The 26075-nt window shown below is 38.2% G+C and overlaps 1 protein-coding gene across 2 annotated transcripts in view; it reads left to right on the top strand.

The window, feature by feature from the left end:
- Positions 1-1802: 1802 nt before the first annotated feature.
- Positions 1803-26075, top strand: part of fcho2 (FCH and mu domain containing endocytic adaptor 2) — a 48729-nt gene continuing 24456 nt past the window's right edge. For both annotated transcript variants that reach the window (XM_053339666.1, XM_053339665.1), the window contains exons 1-7: positions 1803-1940; positions 14033-14124; positions 19447-19521; positions 19636-19777; positions 22133-22285; positions 23500-23604; positions 24793-24891. In XM_053339666.1, the coding sequence (XP_053195641.1) occupies positions 1908-1940; positions 14033-14124; positions 19447-19521; positions 19636-19777; positions 22133-22285; positions 23500-23604; positions 24793-24891 (699 nt within the window). In that variant the 5' untranslated portion in view covers positions 1803-1907. The remainder of the gene's footprint in view (positions 1941-14032; positions 14125-19446; positions 19522-19635; positions 19778-22132; positions 22286-23499; positions 23605-24792; positions 24892-26075) is intronic.

The following is a 26075-nucleotide window of genomic DNA, read 5'->3' as shown; positions in this document are numbered from 1 at the left end:
CCTTCTCCCTCATTAAAAATCCCACATCTATGAATATGTATGTATTTTCCATTTAAAAAGTTTAACCAATGGACACATGCAGTCTCCTACTCCACTGATGGGTAAATTCTCAATGTATGTGCACTGAAGGCTTCAAGTTTCCACATCATGCTTGTGAGTTACATACTGGACCAGGATCAGTTTCCAAAATAGATGTGATGTCATAAATCAAGCTTGTGGGGTACGCCACTTTAACTAAGATTTTCAATGAATGCAGAGAAACTTTCCACCTTGGGCGGATGAATGTGAAAACAAACATACATCATTGGTGAAGCTCTAACATCCTACGAAAGGAAGAATGAAAAAGAAAGAACAACTCATTTTTGAGTGGAGGGGGAATAAAGGCAAAAATATCTTTACATGACAGCAGTCAATGCATCAAGTTTCAATTAGATTTTATTACCTTACTAAAAATACCCTCTGTATCATAGAGCATCTATATATTGAGACCCTATGGTCATTAAATGAGTAAATAATAACATATAGTCTAGGTCAAAACAGCAGGAAACTGCAACATAGTTTGACATTTTTTTAATTATCATCCTCAATCTGCTGCTGTAATATTTCAAGTCTACATAAGTACAGGAATTTTCACAGCACACTTGAACACAACATGTTTATAGATGACCACAAGTGTTACGAAGAGGCTAAATCAGGGGTGTAACCCTTATTTGTGCAATGGTTTTATTGGTCCGGCCCACCTGAAATGAAATTGGGCTGAAATTTGACCCCTGGGCTAAATTGAGAAGCCAAATGGAAAAACTCAACAAATGGATTACTTCATATGTTAATAGGAAAAGGAAATGCAAATTCAAATGGGAAACTGAGTTGCCCTTTTGTCTTTTTAAATTGTAATGGTGCTCATGGGAAATGTAGTCTTCACCAATTCAACACCAATATTACTTTTGTACATAATGTTACTATTTTTTTAACTATATGTTTTACTACTATTGTTTTTGATGTTTTGTTTTGTACTTACGTATTATTTATTGTTCTTTATTGATTGAATTTGTTTTTTTATTGATTCTCTTTGTATTTGTACTATCCACTTTGCTACTTACCTTATCTTTTACGTTACTTTTATGTTGATTACCATTTTGTCCACGGGGGGCTGTCAAATCAACACAAAAGGAAAGTTCCTTGTATGCAGTTTAAAATATAAATGAATGAATCATCATCATTTATTTATGGATTAATTAGGCAAATTAATTTTTAAACCACTTAATTAATTTCTGGTTGTATTGTACAACTGGATATTAATTAATTAAATTCTTTATTATTATTATTATTATTATTATTATTATTATTATTATTATTATTAATACTATGTTTGTTACACTTCTGGTCTTCCATACACTCAATTAGTTATTAATTGATTAAATGCTTTATTATTATTATTTTTTGTTATTATATTATTATTATTATCATTATTATTATTACAATGATGTGACATTTTTGGTCTTCCATACACTTTCACCCAGTGACGGCTCATAGGTTGGTTGAGCCGGTGTGTGGTGTAATTCTTTCAGCAGCCATCGGTGGCGCTGTTTCATCCACTAAAAGAAAAAGAAAAAAAACTGAATTTCTACTGGAAGAAGGCAGCACACACACACACACACACACACAGAGCGAGAGAGAGAGAGAGAGAGAGAGAGAGAGAGACGCAGCATACAGCCCTACAACAGAGTGGAGGTGGAGTCTCAAAGGTGGGGAGGGAAGAAGAAAGGGGAGAGAGAGAGAGAGGAGGAAAACGGGGAAAAGGCAGATACAACAGAAACTGGGGGGGAAGGACGGCGGATGAATTACGCTTTTAAAAAAAGTTGCATTACAACCAATTTGAGAGTTGCGGCGAAGAGGAATAAAACAAGATGATAACGCCCTACTTCCTAGAGAATTTCTGGGTAAGGTTGTGTGCTTTTCTTATTATATTCACCGGTGCTATTCCCTTTATTATTCTCTTTGCTTGTGCTCCCTCCCTGCCATGTTCATGTCAGGCTGCAACCACGTATTATTCACTTTATTGAGGCAGTCGTCCGCTTTTACATGCGGCCGCCAGACTTGACTGGTCAGCAGCCCGGCCATCGCTTCATTTTCTTCGGCGATTATTATTTTGCCACCCCCGGGGGTTTGGGGCCTCTGTTACCGTGTAAACCCATCTAACTTGAAACCTTAAAAAAAAAAGAACACACCCCTAACCCTTCGCTAATTGGCTGACGCAGGCTCGCTTGGAATGTTTATGGTCAGTTCCATGAATGCGATTGGACGCCGCGGCTGTCAATCATGGTTCGCTTCGGACGTACGCGTCATTTTTCCTTCCGTACGTAACAAAGTTTCAGTGAGATGCCAGATGTTTTATTAGTAAGTTAGCGAACAGGTTTTTTGTTTAAGGAACTATAGATACAGCCTGATACTGTGTTGGACATTTAAAGCTCATGGTAAAGTCCAGTGTTGTGGTGTGGCTAATTTCACAGGTTATAGTGTTATCTTTCCCTCTGCTTAAAGGTCACTTCACTCTCGACGTGGCTATGTTATAGCAAGTTTAGGAAACTACATTCATTACTGTTTGCAATTTGGTCTGCTTGACTTGTGTTTTTGTGGTTTGTTGTTCTTTGCAAAGCACTTATTACCTAAAGGAAGAGTTCACAATTATTCAAGTCTACTTAAAACAACAGTCAGATCAGATGCACAACTGAGTACTCAAATGTGTTTTTCTTGCTGTAGTCATTCCTCTTGTACATACTGGCTATTACATTCCTTCATAATGCACTTATAATATAAGTGATGGGGCCAAAATACACAAGAGACTTTCTAATATGAAACTCTTTCAGTGTTACTTTTTGTTGCTATAGCTTACCTACTTTCACTGCAGCTCAAAAGGGAAACACAAAGAGGTAATTTGATGCTAAAAAGGCTGTAAATGTGGCACATATCCACTTGACATCACTCACTCGGACTGCTGAAGCCTCATATAAGCTTCAGATTAAGTTTTAATTGTATTTGTGTGTATGTACGGACAGGAGGAACGACTACAGCAAGCGAAAACCTCCTTCACTGTTCATATGTGCACCAGACTAGAAAAACAGTGAACCTGTCCTTTAACCCTTTCTGTTGTCTTCCCATCAACTTAAATCCTCCTCGGGTCAAAATTCACATGGCCTAGGTTGACTATTTATAAAGTATAAGATATAACTTATTACCACAGGTTTTATACATTTTTATTTGGAAATTATGGTCAATAAGTGAGTTAACGCCTGTTGACCTCCCGGGTCAAAATTCATCTGAGGACAACAGAAGGGTTAACAACATCATTATTAAAAGTGAAAACAACCCAGGCTATAGCTTCATTAGGCCCACTTCTCCAAGCTAAAGTCGTATATTGCTCCTATTGTAATCATTGCAGCACGAGTCGGTCATGTATTTTTTGGTTTTCAGTCATATGTTGAGTCATATCTGAACTGTTGTAAATGTTAAGTTGTCTGCGGTTGACTGCATCATCTCCCTTTTAAGAACAAGGTGTTTCAGACAAAAGCCATTAGGTACATACAATGACAGATTATGAGAGATAAATGCTGATGAATGTTTTATTGATTTGCTCTGCTGTTTTTGAGTGATTACAGCTTCACTCAAATTGCATTTTATGTTGATAGAACATATATATTTTACATACTGTATGACTGTAGTGCTGATATGTTGAAACATGAGTTCATACTAGTTTGTGTATTTAACAACCAGTCCTTAAATCACCTCCATAAGGGCTGCAACTAACCAGTATTGTGATTATTGATGAATCTTATTATTTTCTGGGTTAATTATTAGTTTTTTGGTCCATAAAATCAGAAAAATATCTACTACTTTTGCCCAAAGCCCACTTTTGATGTCTTCAAATGTCTCGTTTTGTCCATAACAGTCTACAACTTAAAGATAAGGACTAAAGACTAGAGAAAAACCCAAAATATTTACATTTGAGAAGCTGGAATCGGAGAATTTTTGCTTAAAATGATTAATTGATCAAAATAGTTGGTCACTAGGATTAACTGAATACTTGTTGCATGTCTAACTTCCGTTCATATTGTATCCCTGTTTCCCCTTTGGTGGGAAAAGCCAACCATAGATTTTTAGCCTCAGTTGACCTCAGTTCCAGGTGGTGAAGGCAGCTGGGGATCTGCTGCTGACAAAAGCTAATAAAAATGAACTTTGTTAGCGAAAACGACCTTTAGGAAAGCGTCTGAAGCGAAAGCAGTTTGGAGAGTACAGTGCTGTCAACCTCCCCAAAGACTTTTTTATTTATTTATTTATTTATTTTTGATAAAGGGGACTTCATCATTAACTAAATGGAAAAGAGGGGGGGGGGGGGAGCCAAGACACTCCTGATTCTTCAATCTGCCCTTTGTGCCCCGCTGAGAGCCACAAGAGCATCCAGTGATGGCAAAGATCAGCTGTGTGTTTAACATGCAGGACACACACAAACACACACAAACACACACACACACACACACACTTGGCATTAGGGGATGCATCCATTTTCCTTTTGACCTGACTACAAATCATCAATACAAGCACACACACACACACACACACACACACACACACACACATTAGGATGTCTGATTTAAAACTGATTTATTTCACTTTTGCACAAGTAGACACACAGATAGATTTTTTCCATACCATTCTCTGTCACTCGAGTCTTTTTTAGAGATCTCTTCCTTGTGTCTAATCTTAAAGTCTTCTGAATCAGACATTATCTCCCCTCAGCTGAATAAACAAGTTCTTTAGGAATCAGGACAGACATGCTACCGCTATGTCGCTTCTTCTTGTCAGAGTTGCAGCACTTGATTGGTCATGTCTTGCTGCAACATTTCCGCTTACTAGATTTATTTGCGCTGTCTGTTAATAGCTATTTCCCCTTTTTTTTTTTTTTTGCCATGGGTGAATGGGTAGGTGCGTTCACTGTGGTCTGTAGTTGAAAGTTTTTAATGGCACAAGCGTACTATGCATGATCGCTCCCACATGTGCTAAAAAAGGTGGGTTAAAAAGGCAGCAGGTAGTCAACACAAATGCTGAAGTCATAGTCCATTTATGATGAACTTATGGCGTGTCATGGGAAAATAAGCAAACAGTGTAATAAGCAAACAGTGTTGATGCAGCCAAGAGCCCCAGGACATGCCTCTTTTTCCTCCCCGCTGTCTGTGTTGTGTTGTGTTGTGTTGTGTATGTGTGTGGTCTAATAGGTTCTCACACAGTTGCACTCCCAAAAGTGACAGACCGGCATATGAAGTGTCGCAATAACACAAGCGAAGACTGAAAATAATAAGAAGAAGAAACGGACAATAGTGACGCATTTCCTCTCCAGCTGAGCCTTACACACACAAACAGAAGCTACCGCATTGCTTCACATCTTTGTCTTTTTAGAGGAAGGTCTTGCTGTGTTTTTGGCGAACAGGGAGCCATGAGAATGAGAAAGATTGACCTTTTTTTTTTGTGTGTGTGTGTATGTGTGTGTGTTGTTTTGGTTTTGTGTGTCGCTCCCCGAGGGCGAAAAAGATTTTGGTCAACATCGACTTTCAGTTTAGCCTGAAACAAAAATCCTGCCTCATGGTGGTTGTTGTCTTTCGCTTTTTTTTTCTGCTCGCGTTTCAGCTCTCATAAATTCCTAAATGCAAACTAGGTTCAGAGAGAGAGAGAGAGAGAAAGAGGGGTGTGGAGGGGGGTTATAATAGGGGCGTAAAGCTGTGACAAAAAAGCTAAGCTCTTCTGGGATTCATCCGGTGGCCGTGCACTTGATCTCACATCCCTAACCATGAGCAGCGGTCAAGCTCTTTGTGTTTATACCACAAACAAGGCCCGCCGTGTGTTGCTGTTGGTCTGATGAGTTGCGACAGCTCAGTGCACCGCTCCCAGACCTCCCTGGTCACATGACCGAGGGCAGACACTCTGATGTCATTCTTGCTGTCTGCCCGTTCTATGCTCAAGGCTCTGGGGGTCTACAGGCCACACCAGGCCACGCCAGCATTTTACAGCCCTGTCTGGAGAGAGAGGGGAGTCTTGTTTATTTGCGTGCAGTCATACTTCTCTCCTCTGCTTTCACTTTAACATTCATTCAGAACATGTAGCACGCTTTAAATTACCTGATATGCCCCCTTTTTTTCATTTGCAAGTGGAAATTATATGACCATGACTTCCTAAAACACACTTAGCCTTCTTGTGATACATTCTGCACCATGCTGTGATGAATGCATATACTATATACACTACAGCAAAGCCATCGCTGTTAGCTCTCATATAAGATGAGAGGAATAGGTGTGTTTTTGAGGTATTTTTCTCCTGCATAATCAGCATATATTTTCAGCAAAAATTAGACAATAACACACCAATGTTAATTACAGAATCATATTCAGTGTCCTTTCTATGCATATGCTGTGTTAGAGAGGGAAAGCATATCAGTCAGTGACTAATAAGGGTTGGCAAGCTCAAAAATATCTAAAATTGTCTTAAAAGCAGCATCAGGTTTGTTAAAATGTACATTTTGTGCCATTTGAAATGACATTTGCACCATTGTTGTAAAAAGTAAGACTGAATGCTCCTGAAAATGTCAAATGGTGTAACCACAAAAGAATGATAAATATTAAATATGTTATCCACCTTCAGTATAAGTGTATAAGTATTCCATTATCTTTATTTAATATAAACAGTTATAATCTAAAATCATACCAAACTAGTTGATATGGTGTTTTATTGAGAATTTAGTGTTTTAGTTTTTATGGTTACACCACTTAGTCATTTTTACCTGAGTCCTCTAATATATTCTCTCTAAATGGATTAAAAGCAGAAATGTTATGCTCCACAAAAAAAAAGAATGTGTGCAAGTTATTCATACATTTATTTTCAGACTTGAACCCCTTTTTAATTTTGACTAAACCACATGGACACAAAATAACATCATTGACCCATATATAGCAGGCCACTTGGAAATCAAACAAATAGAAATGAATGAGTAAAACAGTGTAAGTGGCTCAAGGCAGAGTTCATTTCGGTGTCGGTGGTTAGTCGTTTGAAGAGGACAGTGTGATACTGAGAGATAAGCAGGGCTCTCTCTGTGTCATGTGTTGCATTACCGCCTGTCAGGCAATAAAACGTTTGATTCCCTACACACAGGATATTGAAACTGCTATTGCTCTCTAAACTGAAAAGCGTGAATTCCTGTCCTCTTCTGCCTAGCAGATGTTACATGATAAACTGCAGCATTGTGGTTTGGTTTATCTGTCCTCTAAGGTGGTATTTCAGATTAGGGATGGATTCTAACAGTTACTTTTTTTTTTTTAAATGTTGATTTTACTCTGTAACAACGCTGATATTACATTAATGTTATTGTTTTGTCTGAAAACACTACAGTAATTATTTTAATAGAGGTTTTCTGTGTGTTTTCCAGTAATAGATAGAACAAAGCTACTTGATTACCACATCCTGCTCATTAATATCTCCTATTGACTTAGGAATCTGTGTGCTGCTGATGAGAACAGTAAGGAATATAATAATATACAGTAATATCTTAATACAAGAGGGGATGTTGTTCTGTGGGATTTTGGTTATGTGATGTATCTTAAATGAGTTTTTTTTTTTTTTACTGAAAGACAAAATTCAAAGCTTTAACATGCCAAATAAGGCTTGTATTGTATTTTCATTTAGAGCTGCAGTGATTAGTCCATTAATCACTTACTGGATCGCCAGGAAATACATCTGCAACTATTTTGATAATCACTTAATCATTTCAGTATTTTTTTTTTTTTTTTCAAACGTTATCTGGTTCCAGCCTGTCCAACGTGGGAATTTCTCTGTTTTACATCACTGCACATTAAATATGTGTGGGTTTTTGACTGGTGGTTGTTCAAAGCAGGACAATTGAAGGCATCACTAAGGAGTCTGGGGAAAATGTGATTATTGTGAATTGTAAGGAACAATTTTACAAACCAGATGATTAATCAAGAAAATAATTGGGAAATTGATAAATGATTGAACACAGCAGCCCTATTTTCATTATTGTAATCTGCCATTTATTTTGTCTATTAATGGTTTGAGCCTTAAAATTAGTGAGAAAATGCCCGTATAACTTCCTGTAGAGTGAGAAGAAGTCTTCACGTTGCTTATTTTTCTTTAATTTTTCGTTATATTGTCACATTTGAGAAGCTAGACTGAGAGGATTGAATGCTCATTGTAGCTCTGATGCCAAACTTTAAGCAATACGGTGTAGTGTGTGTGTTTTGTACTTTAGCACTGTGTGTTCTTCTGGGCTAAAAGGCTGATAAACATTTAGATAATTCATTTTCTCATCATTCCTTTCATCTCTTTCTTTCTTTCTTTTTTTTTATCAGACACCATTTAACCCACTCATAGTCTAGATGAAATATTCAGTTGTAGTGTTATGTTGTGGAATGATCAGAATTTAAAGGGTTAATTGTTTGCTTAATAATTAGTTGAGAGTTCCTTGAAACCTCAACATTTCTCAGTTCAAGCGTTCAAAGACCTGAGTCCTGGTATTTGTCTTTTTTTCCCCCTGGAAATGGAAAAAAACAGACCACTTTTAGTCTAAATACCACTCACTGTATAACCTGAAGCTATAGTTTACTGCTGTTTTATTCTCAATTCTGCATTTAATAGCAGATGAAGTGACTGTTATTTCCGTCGAAGCTCCCCTTCTCTCTCTCTCTCTCTCTCTCTCTCTCTCTCTCCATCTGAGTGAAACCAGTCTCCCCAGCAAAAAGCTTTAGGGCACATTCAACCATGACGTAAGCCGTCTACTTGCGGGGCCCTTACCTTACATCTTTTTTTTTTTTTTTTTTTCAGCCTAAAGCATACAAAGAAGCTGAGTCTCCTCTAGTCTGTGAGTCTTAGTGATATAGTGCAATATTTCACAGCCTGTATTGAAGGTTCATGTTGGAATCTGTGATAATATTTGCACAAAGAGAATATCGGACAGTTGACACCATTCACTCTCATCCTTTTTTTTTTTTTTTTTTTTAATGAACTCTATCAGTCTTGTTGTTTGAAGCGGTCTATAAGCTTTCAAACTGCGCTGTTGCACAAACAAACCGTGATTGACACGTGTGCTAACCCCTCAGCGTGTTATTCTCCTTTGGGGTGGGGTGGGGCAGAGCTCTAAAAAACCTCTCCATCTAAATCCAAGCATAATAAGTCCTTCTGAATTTCACAATGTGTGGTTGGAATATTAAACAGGCCTCACGACGGCTTTCATCAATGAGTCTCCAGACGAGGACATTGAGGAACTGTGCGGGACTCCGGTATCACCCCCTCCCCTCCCCTCCTCTCCCCTCCCCTCCCTGCTGCTGCACCAGTAGATGTAAACTAGCTCATAGAATAATTAGAGATTGGTAGTTAAGTTTTTAAAGGAGAGTTTCACAGTTTATCAAGTCTCTCTTGTAACAATTGTCTGGTGCCCATATGAACACTGAAAGAGGTTGTAATCATTCCTCCTGTTAATAAATGAAAGATCTCTTACAAATGTGATTACAATGGTGTTTGGGGACAAAATACACAGTTCTTAGCTGTGCAAATATGTATTCAAAGGTGTATCTGAAACTAATACCAGGTGTCAGCTGTGGATATCACATTTCCAATCTTTTTACCATAAAAGTCTTTGTTTGTGTTTCCCCAGGCGTCATGAACAGAAAAAATAGTTACAAAAGAGAGAATTTAGTACTAAGAAACCACTAACCTTCAAACACTTGATTTGACCAATTTGGACAGCTGATGCCTCATATTAGCTTCAGATTACAGAGCAGGAGGACTGTGGTTCTTTTAATGGTCAGTATGATGGTCAATGACGTGACGCTACTTCTTTTGTTTCCATGTGCTTTAGTCAAATTTAAAAGAGTTAAAAATTGAAAATAAGATGAATGAATAACTTGCACACATTCTCTTTGTGGACCTGGCATCAAATTTCTGCTTTTAATCTATTTTGGGAGAAGATATTAGAGGATTATGGCAAAAATGTCTAAGTGGTGTAACCATAAAAAACTTGAACCAAATAATTACACTTACACTTTTTCAGGAGCAGTCAGTCTTACTTTTGGTTAAGAAAAAAATTGCAAATGTTCAAATTACATAAAACCTACTCAAATACTAAATATACATATTAACAAACCCAATGCATGATTTTAAGACAGTTTTTAAAAGATATTTTTTGATTGCTCATCTTGCCAACACTTATCACTGACCAAAGAACAATATGAAAGATTAAGGCAAAAAAAAAAACTTTTTCAATATTCATGCAGACACCATAATATAGATTTAAGACAGACTTGAAAACTGGTGAACTTATCCTTTAAATACCATGTCTTTTGTCTTTCTTTTTTTTTAAGGTGAAGATTTTGTATTCTTGGCTGCTGCTTTCTAAGTTTTAGTTTTTTTTCTACAATCAATTCGAGTATTGTAACCTGGTGAAACGTCAAAAACGCCCAGAACGGTTTCCTGTGTTTGTTTTTTTATTTTTCTCGTGTATTCATTGATATCACATTCCACGTGAGCGCAACTGTTGAACAGAATGGACTTTCTTCCTGTCGCTATTCTGCTCAGTTTTTAGCTTGGGTGTGTGTTTACTCACTTTTGTCACTTCCCTGTTTTGTGGAACCATTGGCCAATTGTCAGTTTGTCTCTCACTTTTGTGTTTCTTACTGCGTCGGCACTTTGAGTAGAAGTATTATGTAAGCTTAACGTAATGGCCCGTGCCTCACCTTCACGTCTTTATATCTGAAGGAGTAGCTCGGCAAGATTGTGTGTCACACTGTTTGCTGCATGGTAACTAGACTACACGTGTACCTTTTTTATATTTATCTTATTGCGACAGGAAACACGTCTCAGCAGTCTGCTCATCGGAGTTAAATGTATGTCAGTGAGCTGCAGCGTAGAGAGGGATGCTTTCATTTCAGTGTCTCTGTTTGTTCTGTAAATATAGTCCTATTGAATCTACCTCTGAGCTTCATTTTCACACAAACCCTCTGACCTTTCATCTTTGTCAAAGGGGGAGAAAAACAAGGCTAGACCGATGTGTTTTAAAGCTGCACATTACTTGCACAGCTGCACTGATGTTGCAGCCTGTTTTACTAAACTGCTGAGTGTGGATCTCTCCAGGAACCAGGAAATATCTGTTTGACAGTTGGGTTGAAGTGAAAAGAAGAGAAAAAAAGGTTGACGTGCAGAATCAGACAAGAATGTGGAAGAAATGCGGTGTGAACAGCGGTTTTGCTTACAGTAGTCACTTCCGCTTAATAATGACAGTTTCCTAAAGGTTACATATCATGCTTTCTGTTATTTTTATACTGTTATGATGATGTTGGATGTTAAACATGGTCAAAACTCCAAAACATGATACCTAAATGTATGTTAAAAGATTCCTTGCGAGCTTCAACCTGTGCTGATCGATTTGTTTTGTAAAGTTATCTCCGCTTCCTTCTCGTGAGGATTTCACAATAATACGTAGCCTTTGTTACTAAGGTTGTTCCACAGGTTTTTTGCTTTGTCCCCTCATATGTTTCAAAAATAGATTTAGGCTCAAACATGTACTGCTCTTTTAGAAGTGAGAGACGTTTTTATTGTGAGTAGAGAACATGAAAAATAAGTGAAATCCTATTTCTATTGTGTGTTTATGTAGCATCCCAAGATGCCAAATGTCTGCTAATTTGTAGCTAACCAAACCAGACAGAGTGGGCCTTATGGTGCATTATAAGTTGTACTCGGAAGTCGGAATGTCCGAGTTCCCAATCGGAAATGAAGTCGGATCTCCAACTTGGAAAGTCAGACGTACCCCACCAGTCCCGACCTCAAAATCCAAGATGGTATATCCATGCATCAACAGTGTGAAAGTTATATTAATATCATGTTTATTAGCAGTTTTACCTTATGTGTCATTAAATCAGTTGTACACACAGCACTGTCCGACTTCTATCTGCGGACATGTTGCTACGTGTGTTTGTATGAGTGTTGCCAAGTGTTAGCTCGTGGGAATGTTGGGTCTCTTTAAATTGAATTAAAGACTACGGCCTAGACCTGTTTATGTGTAAAGACCCGTGAGATGACTTTTGTTGTGATTTGGCGCTATATAAATAAAGATTAATTGATTGATTCCCAGCTCCGACTTCCAACTTTTGAGTTAAAATGGAACGCAACATTAAAGAGACAGGAACTAAAACGGCCTGTTCAGACAGAGGTTGAACTGAGGAGCTGTGTAAAGGGCCAGTATAAGATAAATAAGGTATTTTAAACTGTAACTGATGCAGAGATATTCTAGTAGAGCCCCAAAATATAAATATCAACCAGGAAATGTGCTTGATACAGTACATCTTCTTCAAACTCTCCATTTGAGACCATCTGGTAGAACTAATGCTTCAGTCCTCCAGATGTTGATTAAAAGGGTTTATTATGTTTTAAGCATTTGCCTAACCAGATGTCTCAAATTATCCCAATCGATTATTAGGATTATTATTGTAATCTGTTGGGCCTCTTCTCTCAGATGATTTATGTTTCAACAGAAGGATGCTTCTAGCTTCCAGTCATGATTTGTATGTTTCCTCCTTTCACTGGAGACACAGCCTGAGGAATGAGGAAGTAAAGTGAAGTAAAGGGATTCTTGTTCTCTTTTCAGAGGTCACAAGAACCTTTTTGGATCTAAATCATGTCAAGAACAAGGAGATATAAAAATGTATGCTGCTCAGATGACCAATAAGTCTGACTTGTCAGCTGTACTAGACTACAGACTGGAAACTGAAGTATCTCTGAGGCCGGGTTAGGATAATTCATTTCATGTTTTCCAAATAAACACACAGATACAATTATAGAGTTCTTACAAACCCATTAGGACAGCAACCAGAGCTGGAAAGATTATTTGATGAATCAAGTGAAAAATAAATCTAATTAAAAAAAAAAGACATTTTTGTAATATGAGGAGGTTTGTTGCTTTTCTTTGTTTTGTTTGTGTAGTTAACTGAAGATCTTTGGGACTGTTGGTCAGACAAAAGAGGGCATTGGAAAACCTTACCTTGGATTTTCTAACATGTTATAAACCAACAACTCTATTAATCAAAACATTTAATCAATAAATAATTAAAATAATAGTGCAATTATAGCCAATTCAAATGCCTTAATTTTGCTAGTTTTGCGTCTTTCAAAAAACGAAACATCTTAAATTTACCTTAGAAATATGGTGAGTTTGAGGAGTTAATGAGTTATCGAAACAGTCAAAGGTTAATTTTCTGTTGATGAACTTATTGATTCTAGCTTTGAAAGTCACGCTAGCAAAGGACATTCAAATGTATCCAGTGGTAAAGTCTATAAATGAAGATCCTTATCTGATTCTGCTGTCTGTATGTCTAAGTGATTATACTGAGCCAACTTCCTGCTGCAGATGATATCACAATTTTATTATACAGGATTGAGCTCACTTTTCCATTGCAATGTTTTAGTAATTCAAATGAGGTTTTATCCATTTTTAAAAATCTATTTTACCTTTAATTTACAATGTAGACCATTGTTGAGTATTTAAACTACTATTAATATATCATCATTAGTTTATCAAACATTTTGTTAAACCTAAACCTAACGTTTTTTTGCTTTTTAATATTAATTATTCAGAGGTATGTTTGCATTTTTAAAGCATCAGTGCAACCAGACACCTAGTGGCATGGTTACGGCAACACAGACAGACACTAGTCCGGCCATCTCTGACATTATTTGCTCAAATTTTTTAACCAATCTACAACAAATTAAGATATTATTTTACATTCATTACTCTAAAACATGGCCAAGATGAGTATGGTTGACCAGAAGCTGCTTCAAATGCAGCTGGAAGCCATGCAGACAATGAGATTACTGCTTGTAGAGAGAGCCTTCACGGTAATGTACAATCAATAACTGTTGTTTTTGTTGGCGGTGCTTGTTTACTGATCTGTCTCCATTCCTTTTTTTTTTTGTCTCTGTAATACAGGGTGAAAAAAATAATGGCTTTGATGTGCTGTACCATAACATGAAACATGGCCAAATTTCCTCCAAGGAGCTGACAGACTTCATTAGAGAAAGGTGAGTCAAGTACAAAGCAACACATCAAGACTTAGAAGTGGCCCTTGTCTAAACGGCGTGGTTAATCTATTACATATATATTACTCATTAACCTGTTATAAAGTACTTCAATGAATGTCTTACCTGTCTTGGTTTTCTGAGTATTTAAATCAGTTGGCACCTACAGGTTCAGGTCCTTGTATTGTGCTTGAATAAGACTGCAGCTAATCCCTAATCCACTCTCAATTTGCTTGGCTGCTACAGATGTACAGACAGAAGACGAATTAAAGGAAAATACGAATAGGAAAACTTTATTCTCTACATTGTGGAAACTTGCCGTTGGTTTCACCTTAAGACGTGTCATAAAAACATAAAAACACACATATGACAATTCATAATCTCAGCATAGTTGCAAGGAGGGATGTTGGGACTTGATTCACTACAATCTTCATTTATTACCTTTGACAGTACTTGGGACAAAGGATTTCTTTTAGATGTTTCCATTAGCTATCAATAATCAATAACGTCTCCTAAAGGGTAAAGGTTCAAATCGTTAATAATTCTGTCAGCTTTACTTCTTAAGAGTTTATCACATATACTACTCAGCTGCTTTTGTGGCTTCCTGAAGATTTTTGAGGCCATGATCACTATTTTCTGTAGCTTGTTCCTCCTCTTAATGTTCATTTTACTGTACCACATGATCATGTTAAAAGATAGGATCCTTTCCACGAAGTTCTTAAACACAGTTTTCAGAGTATTTTGGCTCACTCCAATCTCTGCATTTGCGTTGTGAGCGTTTCTTAAAAATGCGGTCAGTATTGTTCTTAAAGGGTAAGATTACTCTTGATGTACGGACCCAGGTATTTAAAATCTCAACCATTTGTCCAAGAATCATCATTAGCTGCATTAAATCTTTACTGTTTTGTATAATGAGTTCTGAAGTGTCTTAGTAAGGTGTTGGACCAACCTTGACATTGATTCGTCAAGTCTCTGAACTCTACTGGAGGGATGAACACAATATTCCGAAACGTATTCCCTCACTTGTTGTTTTGATGATGGCGGTGGTGGAGAGCGCTGTCTGACATGGTCCAACATCTCCCATAGGTGTTCAATTGGGTCGAGATCGTTTTAAACTCCTCAAACCATTCAGTGACCCCTCGCTCCCTATGGATGGATGCACTGACATCCTTGAAGAGACCACTCCCATCAGGATAGAAATGTTTAATCATAGGATAAACGTGATGAATCTTGATTTGTAGTGACCCTTCCCTCTAAGGGGACAAGTGGACCCAAACATACCAGAGAAATGCCCCCACAGCACAACAGAGCCACCAGATCTCCTCACTGCAGGCGTCAACCATTCAGCCCTGTACCGTTCTCTTGGTGAACGCCATACATGCCCTCATCCACTTGTTGAGAATAAGATAAAGGATGGCTCATCTGACCATATCCCTGTTTTCCACATCTCTGTAGACCTATAGTTTTTGCTTCACTGAAGTATGAAATTAGGTGTTTATGCCCTACAGCCCTACTGTAATAACCCTCTCTGTGTAGTTGTCGATGGACTGTTGTTGCTGACACAGTCTGATCATGCCCTGCGTTGACATTCTCACTCACCTGAGGACTAAGTGTACTAATGCACGAACATCACGGTCATCAAATGTGCGTTGTTGACCACAATTTCCACTATTCACCCTTTTTACTGATGCATTTAGATCTAAGTGCAGATGTATCTTTAGCCACGCTTCCTGTTGAAACAGCAGCCAGTTGAACAGTCTTTGTGACTGGAGCTCCTTCCATCCATGCCTCAACAATCAACCCTCTTTTAAAGTGACTTTTTTTCTTCTTGCCATCTTGATACAAAATCCAAATTAACTTGGCCTACTCAGGTTGTCCCATGCTGTGCACCTGTGTGGAAGCATCTGCATTTGTTTTGTTTCTTTATTCAGGTTTTTCCTTTAATTCGTCACTTATCTTATATATCTTTGATTTAATGGATTCATTCTTACATCTTAAATCTGACAGAGTCTCCATATTTCTCATGAAAATTAACCACTAAATTAGCGCAAAGTGTGAATGTTACGTAAACTTTACCTTTGTTGTGGCAGGAGCTTAATCCAGAGCCCGTCCCGTAACCTGGCATTATTTTACACACCTCCTACCTCCACCCGCAGCTTGATAATACCATAATAATAGCTCCTTTTCAAATTCCTGCCACCTATGTAAAGATTAGCTTCACTGTGTGAGAGGTGTGTTTATTACCTGCCACATGATAGACGGTCTACCACTGGTATTCAGCACCGGATTCCTTTGTCTGATCCCAACTCTGAGGAATGCACTTAGTCACTCCAGACAGCTTCATGTTAGACTCGGTGTAAGATTTAACATTCTCAATCACCTGTGTCTTATTAAGTCTTATTGATACCAAATAAAATCAGCTTCTTTTACCATTTGATAGTTGCTTTAACCTGTAAATTGTCACTTATGTACCATCCATATTCTGACCCTTCCCTCATAATTGCCAAACTTCTGAACCACAAATCTATCTTTCATTCACAATTGCTTTTATCATTCATTGCTAATGGTTGAGTAATCGTTAATGTAGCTTTCAGAGAGCAGAAAGAGTGTTTATGGAGAAAAAACCCATTCACAATCACATGATATTATGGTCCTAAAATAGCTATCATGATTGTAATCAATGTTATTGAATGTGAAGAATGCAGCAACAGTTTTGAATGGGGATTTTCAAATATTAAAAAAAAAAAAAAAAGCTCTTATTGTGCATAATAAGATATTGCTACACAAAAAATGTAAAACAAAGTGGAAATATTTTAATTTTTGTATGTTCTGGGTCACATAAGATCAGTCAAAATAGGTCAAATTTGACCTGAACTGATATTTAAGGGTTAAACACATACATTTATTCTTTAGTAGCAGACTGCAATGAAAGGAAAGATACTTAAAAATCAAATGTGACTTTCTATCACTGAATGACATGATTGCTGGTGCACTATTTGTAAAGATTACCACTGCTTAACTGTTCACACTCGTATATGGTGTGTAATAAATCATCTTTTAGCTTTTCACTTTGCTTAAATATTAGCCCTTGACATTACACTTCACCGTCTGCAGGCTTACAATTGTTTATACTACTGTCATGTATTATAAGGAAGGTCATTTCTGGGTTCACACACATGGTCAGGTTTTAATTCATTGTGTTTATATTGTTCTGGGGTATCATGAGTTCAATCACAGTGTGTCAGCCTCAAGGTTTTAAGTTCTCAGGCTGGGTAGTGATGATGTTTTGTAGCTAAAAAAAAATGACACAAGGGCTCCCTCTGGTGGCAGAAACAGCTCTGTGCACGGTATTAATATATTCCCAGCATCTTTGCTATTCTGTCTAACAGGGCCCTATAATTTTATAGGCCCTTTAATTATAGAGGCTAAAATTATATAAGCAAGCATTATAAATACTTAGGACTTTGGTTAGACAGCAGATTGTTCTACAAAGTTGTCAAATATTAATCTAAAGAAACTAAAAATTCAAATGGAAGCTCTTTTTTTACTTTTACTTTTTAAAGGAGAAAACACATTATACAAACCAGCATACTGTTCACATTGGATTATGGAGCTATCCTGTATGCTCATACTGCTTCCTCCACCCTTAAACCTCTTAATGCTATTTGCACAGTGTCATGATTCATTACAGCAGGCAATTATAACTGTGAGTTGTATGAGAAGATCGGATGGTTATCACTGTGGCTTCATTTATTTAACATCTTTAGTTGAGCTCAGAGCTATAATAACCATGACACCAGTCCACAGAGCATGTTGGCTTAAAAAACAAATCCTGATAAGAACTCTGAACTGGGACAGACTGGTTTATGATACCATGCACATCATTCACTACTGAAATGAACTACAATACAGATTGAAGTAAGAGACACTTGTTCCTTCTAAGGGACTTTAAAGTTTTTCTAGCATTAATTCTTTTACCTTGTGAGGCAGCTGGATTCACAAGATCACTATATCACGCTAGAATCCATCAGGCTTTAAGTTATGTGCTTGTGTCTGAATCACCGATGGTTCGGACCAATCAGTGTCACGAATCCAGCAGCCTCTCAAAGTAAGACGCTGATAGACGGTTCATCCAGTTTAGTTTACTTTACTTTAATAGGAGCCGTATTAGCAATTGCACTGGACAACATCTACTGTTCTTGGGGTCCACAAAAGAAAAACAATACGGTTATAAAAACTCAAAATATTATATAAAAATAGATAGATATTATATAGATAGATATATATATATGAAAAAAGATGAAAGGAAATGAGAACATGCAAGAAAGTAACAATATATATTCAAAGCATACAGGGAAAAAAAACACACTCGAAAAGTGGAAAAATAAATAAAACACCATAGAAACCTGCCAAGTGATTTTTATTTTATTTTTTAGAACAGTTTACATGGACGACTTTTCAGATTTCATTGTTTTTTAAAGTAGAAGGTACTGCTGTCACTGTGGCAGTATGTATGACATGATAAAAATAACAAAACAAGCTGCCATTGTGAGGTTGTGAACTCACACAGGGTTGTGGGAGTGTGAATGCAGCCTATAATGCTCGTCTTTTTTTAGCCTGTCCCATCCTCTGTGCTGCTGTTGTTGTTGTTGTTGTGCTATAGGGGAGCTTGTTTGCTTGTTCCTCTGTTGCAGGTGTGCGTTTGTATCTCTTGTGTACCTTTTTAGTTTGTGTATATGTGTGTGTGTGTCCATGTTTGTCCCGTTTCCCCTTGGCTGACCTTATTCCTATGACGTGACTGCAGAGAAAGAGTCTGACTAAATGAAACATGCATAATTTAGCTTTTCATTATAACACGCCTACCGTTTTTTTTTTTTTTTTTTTTGCTTTGTTTTTTCACTCCTGTCACTTTGCTGCAGAATGAAAGGATAAAAATTAAAAAAGGAAATTGAGAGAAGCAGTGGATTCAAACACCAGCTTTCACACTCAGTCAGCCTCAACATGGGGTTTAAGAACTAATCACAAGCCAAAACCACACTTATTTGCCCACACGCAGTGCATGTGGTCAAACATTTATGTTGCAAGTTCTGTGTGGGTATTTTTGGCAGCGATGTTGGCCGATCTGAGCCATAACCTAGCTGAAAATACTTAGGAAAAACTGTGTCATACCGTACAATAGCAGGGTTTTTAAAGACATAATTGTTATCTTGACACTGTTGGCGTATGATACTATAATCTAGAGAATATGAGCTGTTATTTTAAAATAATTTTTATTGATTTAATAAATAATCTGTGCGCCTGTTGTTTCTTTTTGCTCTATCCCAGGAGTACCATTGAAGAGGCCTATGCCAGGTCGATGACCAAACTTGCCAAGTCAGCTGGCAACTTTTCTCAGCTTGGGTGAGTATAAACAGCTTTCTAAAGGAGAGGGGGGGGAAAAACAGTGTGAATTAATGGCTATGAAGGCCATGTCCTGTCCTGGCTTCTGAAGTGTCTTGTCGCTCTTTATCCCAGGACGTTCGCTCCAGTTTGGGATGTGTTCAAGACCTCGACAGAGAAGCTGGCCAGCTGTCACATGGAGCTGGTGAGAAAGCTGCAGGAGCTTATAAAAGAAGTTCAGAAGTATGTGGAGGAGCAGGCCAAAGCACACAAGAAGGTAAGGAGGTGTAGAATGAAACTGGAGCACATGTGCTAGAAGTTGTGGCAAGGTCACTAGTGCTGTCTGATTGAAGAAGAAGAAGCAAAGAAAAGAACAAACTGGAGCCACCATTTGATTCCAGCTTTCAGTACTTTAGGTTACTTTGAAGTTTGATATGGAGCTGCAACAACTAGTCGATTAGTTAATCAACAGAAAATTAACTATTTTGATAATTAAGTAATCATTTTGAGTCACTTTTCTCTGGTTCTAGCCCCCAAAATGAATAAATATGTGAATATTTTCTTGTTTCTGATATTATCTTTGGATTGTGTACAAAACAAGGCATCCTCAAATGCCTTGTTTTGTGCTTTGGGAGACAGCAGTTGACATTTTTCACTATTTTTTCTGACATTTAATAGACCAAAAAAAAAAAACCCACTGATGACACTTCTTTCCTGGAGCAGTTTTTCTTCTTATTGTCACAAGTAGTTTTCCACTCCAGTGTTGCTTCACTTTAGTTTCATTTAAGAGAATTAACTATTAAATACAAACCCATTCTCACCACTTTTTTGTTCTGTTATCAGATGTTTCTCACTCTAGTTATCATCCTTAGATTGAGAGAAGTCGACAGTGTTAACCATCCTTAAAGAAACAGGACTTCATTTAATAGTTGATTCCCTCTTGAGAAAACACAGCCTGCAGTATTATTTTATGAAGCTTTATTTTCCTACTCTTCACTCCTCTATCCCCCCCCCCCCCCCCCCCCCCTTTGCTAAAACACAACATTAGCTCATATCTCATGCATGAAGCCACAATAAACACCGTAAAAGAAGAGCTCTGGAGTCAGTGGAGTTGGGACAAAAACACTGTCGGTTTCTCCCAGTCATCTCCCTGCACTTCCTGCTGCTCCTCCCTGTCTGGTGTTAACTCGCAGATATATTGTGCATATTGTACTTAGACAGTGTGAAATAACACCCACATGGAAAAGGTGCTCAAAATGAGTGCATAAGTTAGGCTATTACCAGTTTTATTTTCCTTATTTTATCATTTATATTACACAGTTACCATGTCGAAATGAGTGTTCAGTGATGATGATGAGGGTTGTGTGTCCACTTTCTTTGTAAATCAACTTCATCATATTTCTCTTTTTATGTCTTTAAGTAAAGTTCATGTGAGGAGCTGTAGAAATAGAACAGGAGCCACTTCATAGCAGCTTTAATTGTTCCCTGTGTGTGTGTCACATGCTGGAGAGTCCAACTAGAAAATGCAGTAGTGTTTAACTGAAGCAGTCGAGGGGGACGTCCGTGTACACAGAGATTTTATCTGTTACGCTTTCTTTTAAAATCACGTAATTAGCGCCGCCACTCCCTGAAAGTCGATGAGTCAGATTATCTGTCGGAGATCCCTCAGCTGACTGATATTTTTCAAGTTGTGCAGTCATTCATTGGGGGTCAGACTGCGTTACAGTAACAGGATAAAACAGGTAGAAACTAACACATATGCAAGGATAACATTTCAGGGGTTGATGAGGTTATAAATAAGAGTCATAAATACATTTTAAAACAATAAGTTACTATTTCAAAGCGGACATTGACGTAAATTAATAAAACAATTTCAGGCCTATGTTTTTTTTTCCATCTAAAAATAATTGTATTTGTTCATTCATTCTTGTTAAGATTTATTTATTAGTTTTTTATGTTTAAAGAGAAGTTAAGAAGTTAGCCTATCTTGTTTAAGGAGAAATGTCAATTAGGGCAAGGCTGTGAATTTATTTTAAAGGACTAAATTTGTTTATTAATTTATATGTGTTAAATGTTTAAAATGAAATAAAAAAATACAGTATATTAGCTTGATTTAAACAGAAATACATGTGTGCTGGCTGTCTTATTGTTCTGATAAATCCATATGCTACCCTGACATTATATGTTGGGAATTCAGAGAGACCGCAATTCAAATCTTGCATCATATGCAGCTGTCTTTTATTGATTTTATTTTTAAATGCTCATGTTCCCATGACTTTGTTGCATTTGGCTACATTAATCTGGGTTGAAATCATCACTGAAAGTCACGCCAGTTGATTTCTTGGATTGCCAGATAGTCTATGTGGGGAAAAAAACAGAACAGAGTAGTCAAATCATCGTATTGAACAGCCAAAAGCTGAGTCTAGTCGAGTCTGTTACAGCCCTACACATAATTAAGGGTATTCAAGGACAAGTGTTCTCTGTGTATCATGCTAATGGGAAACAATACAAGAAACAACTGCATACATAGCAGAGTAATGGGTGACACTGGCACATATTCAACCTATTGTTATCTGAGTTACTATACAAGACATATGTGTGTGTGTGTGTGTGTGTGTGTGTGTGTTGTTAGACAAAAGAAGAGGTGGCGTCCACACTGGAGGCCGTCCAGAACATCCAGACCACGTCTCAGGCGCTGCAGAAGTCCAAGGAGATCTACAATGCCAAAACCGTGGAGCAGGAGCGCCTCCGCAAAGAGGGGGCCACCCAGAGAGATGTGGACAAGGTGGGAGGTCACACTGGCACATACACACACTCACACCCACACCCACATAATCATGGTATGGTAATAGGGCATGATGAAGTGCCTTAACACCCCCAGTCTATACAGAAACTTTAACCCCAAATGCCTCTTGCCGTTAGATGTTAAGTGGAGTTTGGTTTCCTCGTCAGCTGATCCTCTGGAAACAAGAGAGCTATTGTCTACAGCTGCAGCGACACAACTGGTCAAAATACAATCCAGTCTTACAGATGTTAAAAACGGACTCAATTAAAACCTTTTATAGTTAAACTCCAATGAATCAGAAACTGTTGTCATAAGTCCAGACCCCCTCTAGCGATCACTTCTCTGGTTTAAGTTCTCTATCCTGTCACATGTAAAAACCCAACGCAGAAATTTGGGTGTTAGCCTTGATAACAAATTTAACTTTGACCAACAGGTGAAGCCAATGGTTCAATCATGTTTTATTCAACTTATAATATCTCGAAAAGTAGATCTTTTTTCTTTACCCTCTAAGAATCTGGAAACCATCATCCACACTTTCATTACATCCCGCTTAGCCTGCTGTAGCTCACTGTATTCCCGTCTTTATTAATACAACCTCTCCAAACCTTTAAGTAGTTCAAAATGCTGCAGCAAGACTACTCACAAAATCTAATAGGAGAGTCCTTACATGGCTTATTTTACCATCTCTACACTGGTTACCTGTACAATTTTAAGATTGGTTTCACAAAATTACTTTTAAAGCACATTTGCGGTTGGCCCCTCGTTACATCACCGACTTGTTAACCACTTACGAGCCTGAATGCAGCTTGAGATCCTCCAGCAGCAGGTCTGTTAGTAATTCCCAGGTCAAGGCTTAAAGCCAGAGGAGCATCAGGGCTATATACGACCTGCTGGAGCTGTCTTCTTTTAAGTGTCTCGTAAAAAAGAAAATACACTTTTTCACAGTTGCTTTCCCTCGAATTTGTTAAATTTCTTCAATTTGTACATGTTTTTTACTGCGGTTCATTAATTCATACCTCTCTTGACATTATTAGTGTATCAATTCTACTTTCATGCGGTATTTATCTGGCAATTTCTTCTTGTTTTTATGTATTTTTAAAGCACTTTTGTAACTTGTTTTTGAAAAGTGCTACATAAATAAAGTTATTATTATTATTATCATTACAGTGTATAAACTAATTATAACCATTCATCTATCTGTTTATAATTTGCAGGCTGGAGTGAAAGCCAAAAAAGCCACAGAGACCTACAAGTCATATGTGGAGAAATATGCCACAGCCAAGTCAGAGTTTGAACAGAAGATGGCAGAAACTGCACAGGTATTGTGATGTTAGAGTTTCTCCGTGTATGTGCTTTCTATTTACAAAAAAAAAAAAAAAAAAGCACTCACAAACTCTGTCTATTGTCTGTCCGCGTGCTATGCAACACTTTTCTTGTGTAATCTGTCAGTCCCATGTGTGTGTGTTCCACATTTCGTGCCCTGTATTATCTCCAGATTGTGTTTTTTCCTCTGTAACGGAATCATTGTGGAAAGAGCCTGATTGGATCCATCTGAAGGACTGATTAGATAAACTCCAAATTAAAATCAGATCAACAGAATTTGGCCCCCATATCCTCCTGCACCGCAGAAGCTCCGCCACCATAAAAGGTTCCAGTTAGCCCCAGCGTTTTTGTTTTCCCCCCAGAGAAAGCGGCCGTTGCAGATTTCCTTCCCCGGGATCACAGTCTACGGCTCATCTCAAACGCCGCACATGTGGATATGAGTTATAAACACTGAACACATGTGCTCTCCTGACATTACCGGGGCTCCTACATGTGTGTTCTCTTTGTCTGAGCGTGTCTGTGGGTGGGTGGGTGGGTGTGTCTGCGTGTGAGCGTATGCTAGCGGTTATCGTTGCGAATGACAAAAGTTATATTGTAATGTGTGTGTGTGTGTGTGTGTGTGGGTCTCTGTCTCTGTCTCTCTATGCAGTGAGCGAGTGGCTCTTTATCTCTTGTGTGTTTGCGGTGAGGAATGGCTCATCTTCCTCTCCATCCCCACTGTGATTTTCCAGTTTATGATTATTTACACTCATTCTCCATGGTTCACCCCAAAAGCCCCGAGTTAGATTTTGCATGGGAGTATACACTGGCATTTAAGGTTGTGTTTTCCCATCAGTGCATCTCACGAACACAATAATTGACATCTCTTGGAAGGGACCTATAACTGTCTGTGTCTGCATATGTGTGTGTGTGTGTGTGTGTGTGTGTGTGTGTGTGTGTGTGTGTGTCCGCCATAGACCACCCAGACTCATGGGAAGTGGCAGTGACACAATAAGGAAGTGTTGTTTCCTACGCTGCATTTTGTCCCAGACTTATTTTTGTTATCATGCCTGTTTAATTGGGCCGACACCAGGATGCAGATTTGTTGCCGTGCAGTTAATTTGATTTAAGCGACTGGATGATTAGTTGCATCGTGAGCGCCGTTAACCCCCCCCCCCCCCCTTCTCTCTCCCTGCTGTTTCCAGAAATTCCAAGACATCGAAGAAAGCCACATTATCCACATGAAGGTGATCATTAACTCGTACTCGCAGTCCGTCACCGAAACACACGTTCAAATAGAAGAGGTAAGTGCGCGCATACATACTCTCAAACATTCCTGTGGGTGGAGTAGGTGTCTTGTTGACCTGAGGCTGTGCTCATTGGGTTCACTGTGTGTCATATCAATTAGTGTCATCTTTGATCTCACTAATCATTTAACTGAGAACCAGGAAATGGTCCATTCAGCCCTTTATGCCAAGCAATTAAAAACTGATCAAAACTCCCTCTCGGCCTATCTAAAACACCTCCATAAGTCCAAACACCGGTCAAATAGCGTGTCTGACGATTTAAAGGCTGTTTGTTTCTGGAAGAGCCTGTTTAGATTTCAGAAAATGACATCAAGTTCAATTGTGAAGGCTTTCAAACACCATTCTCAAATATATTAATCAGTTTTCCAACATTAACCCACGGATTTTCTTCCTCATTTGCTGCCCGCTGCAGTTCCCGTATCGTCCGTAGAGGGCGACGCAGCTCCACCGTGAGAACGTCTCGGTCCTGCCTGCAGCTCGTGCGGCAAGTTGGAAAGAATGTGTAGCGACAGGCTACCACAGGTTATTCAGCCCCTCAGTTCCTGTGCCTCTGAGCGGGAGATGGGCAGTGCTGCTGCCTGTTGCTGAGCCAAATTAAAATACAGCTTTCAAGACAAGTGACCATTCTCACCAAACCATAAACTCATAAGCAGTTTATGAAATTGTAATTTGGTGATAAATACTCTTCAAAACCAGGTTGTGAGGGACTGTGCGGGTAAGAGGGAGGGAGGAGAGGGGGGAGGGAGAGAGCAGGGCCAGTTTTAACTCTGCAGCATTGTGCTTAGTCACCGAGTCTACTGGTATTCATGCTGACAAGCAAACACACTGACCACATCATACATTTGCATATACTTACATTTGAAATATCAAATATTATGAGTGCTGTTTCAGTTAAGCAACCACCAGCACACACAGTGTCTCACACACACACACTGAAGACATGTAACCATCATACTGTGTAGTAATAGTGTTGATGTTTGTGGATTTCAGCCTCTTTTTTCTTTGAGGAAGACGCTGTGATTGACGTATTTCATCCATTTGCGTCAATAATATTATTTTATGCAAATGAGGAGTTTCAGCCATTGTGAAAATACTATCAAAGCAATAAGTGAACAACCCACACAAGGACATTTTTCATTGGTTTCAACTATCAAGACCTTTTCCAGCTGTTAATGTTAAAT

This window comes from Scomber japonicus, chromosome 19 (genome assembly GCF_027409825.1).
Source record: "Scomber japonicus isolate fScoJap1 chromosome 19, fScoJap1.pri, whole genome shotgun sequence".
Taxonomy (NCBI): Eukaryota; Metazoa; Chordata; class Actinopteri; order Scombriformes; family Scombridae; genus Scomber; species Scomber japonicus.
This window is presented reverse-complemented; position numbering and strand designations above follow the sequence as displayed.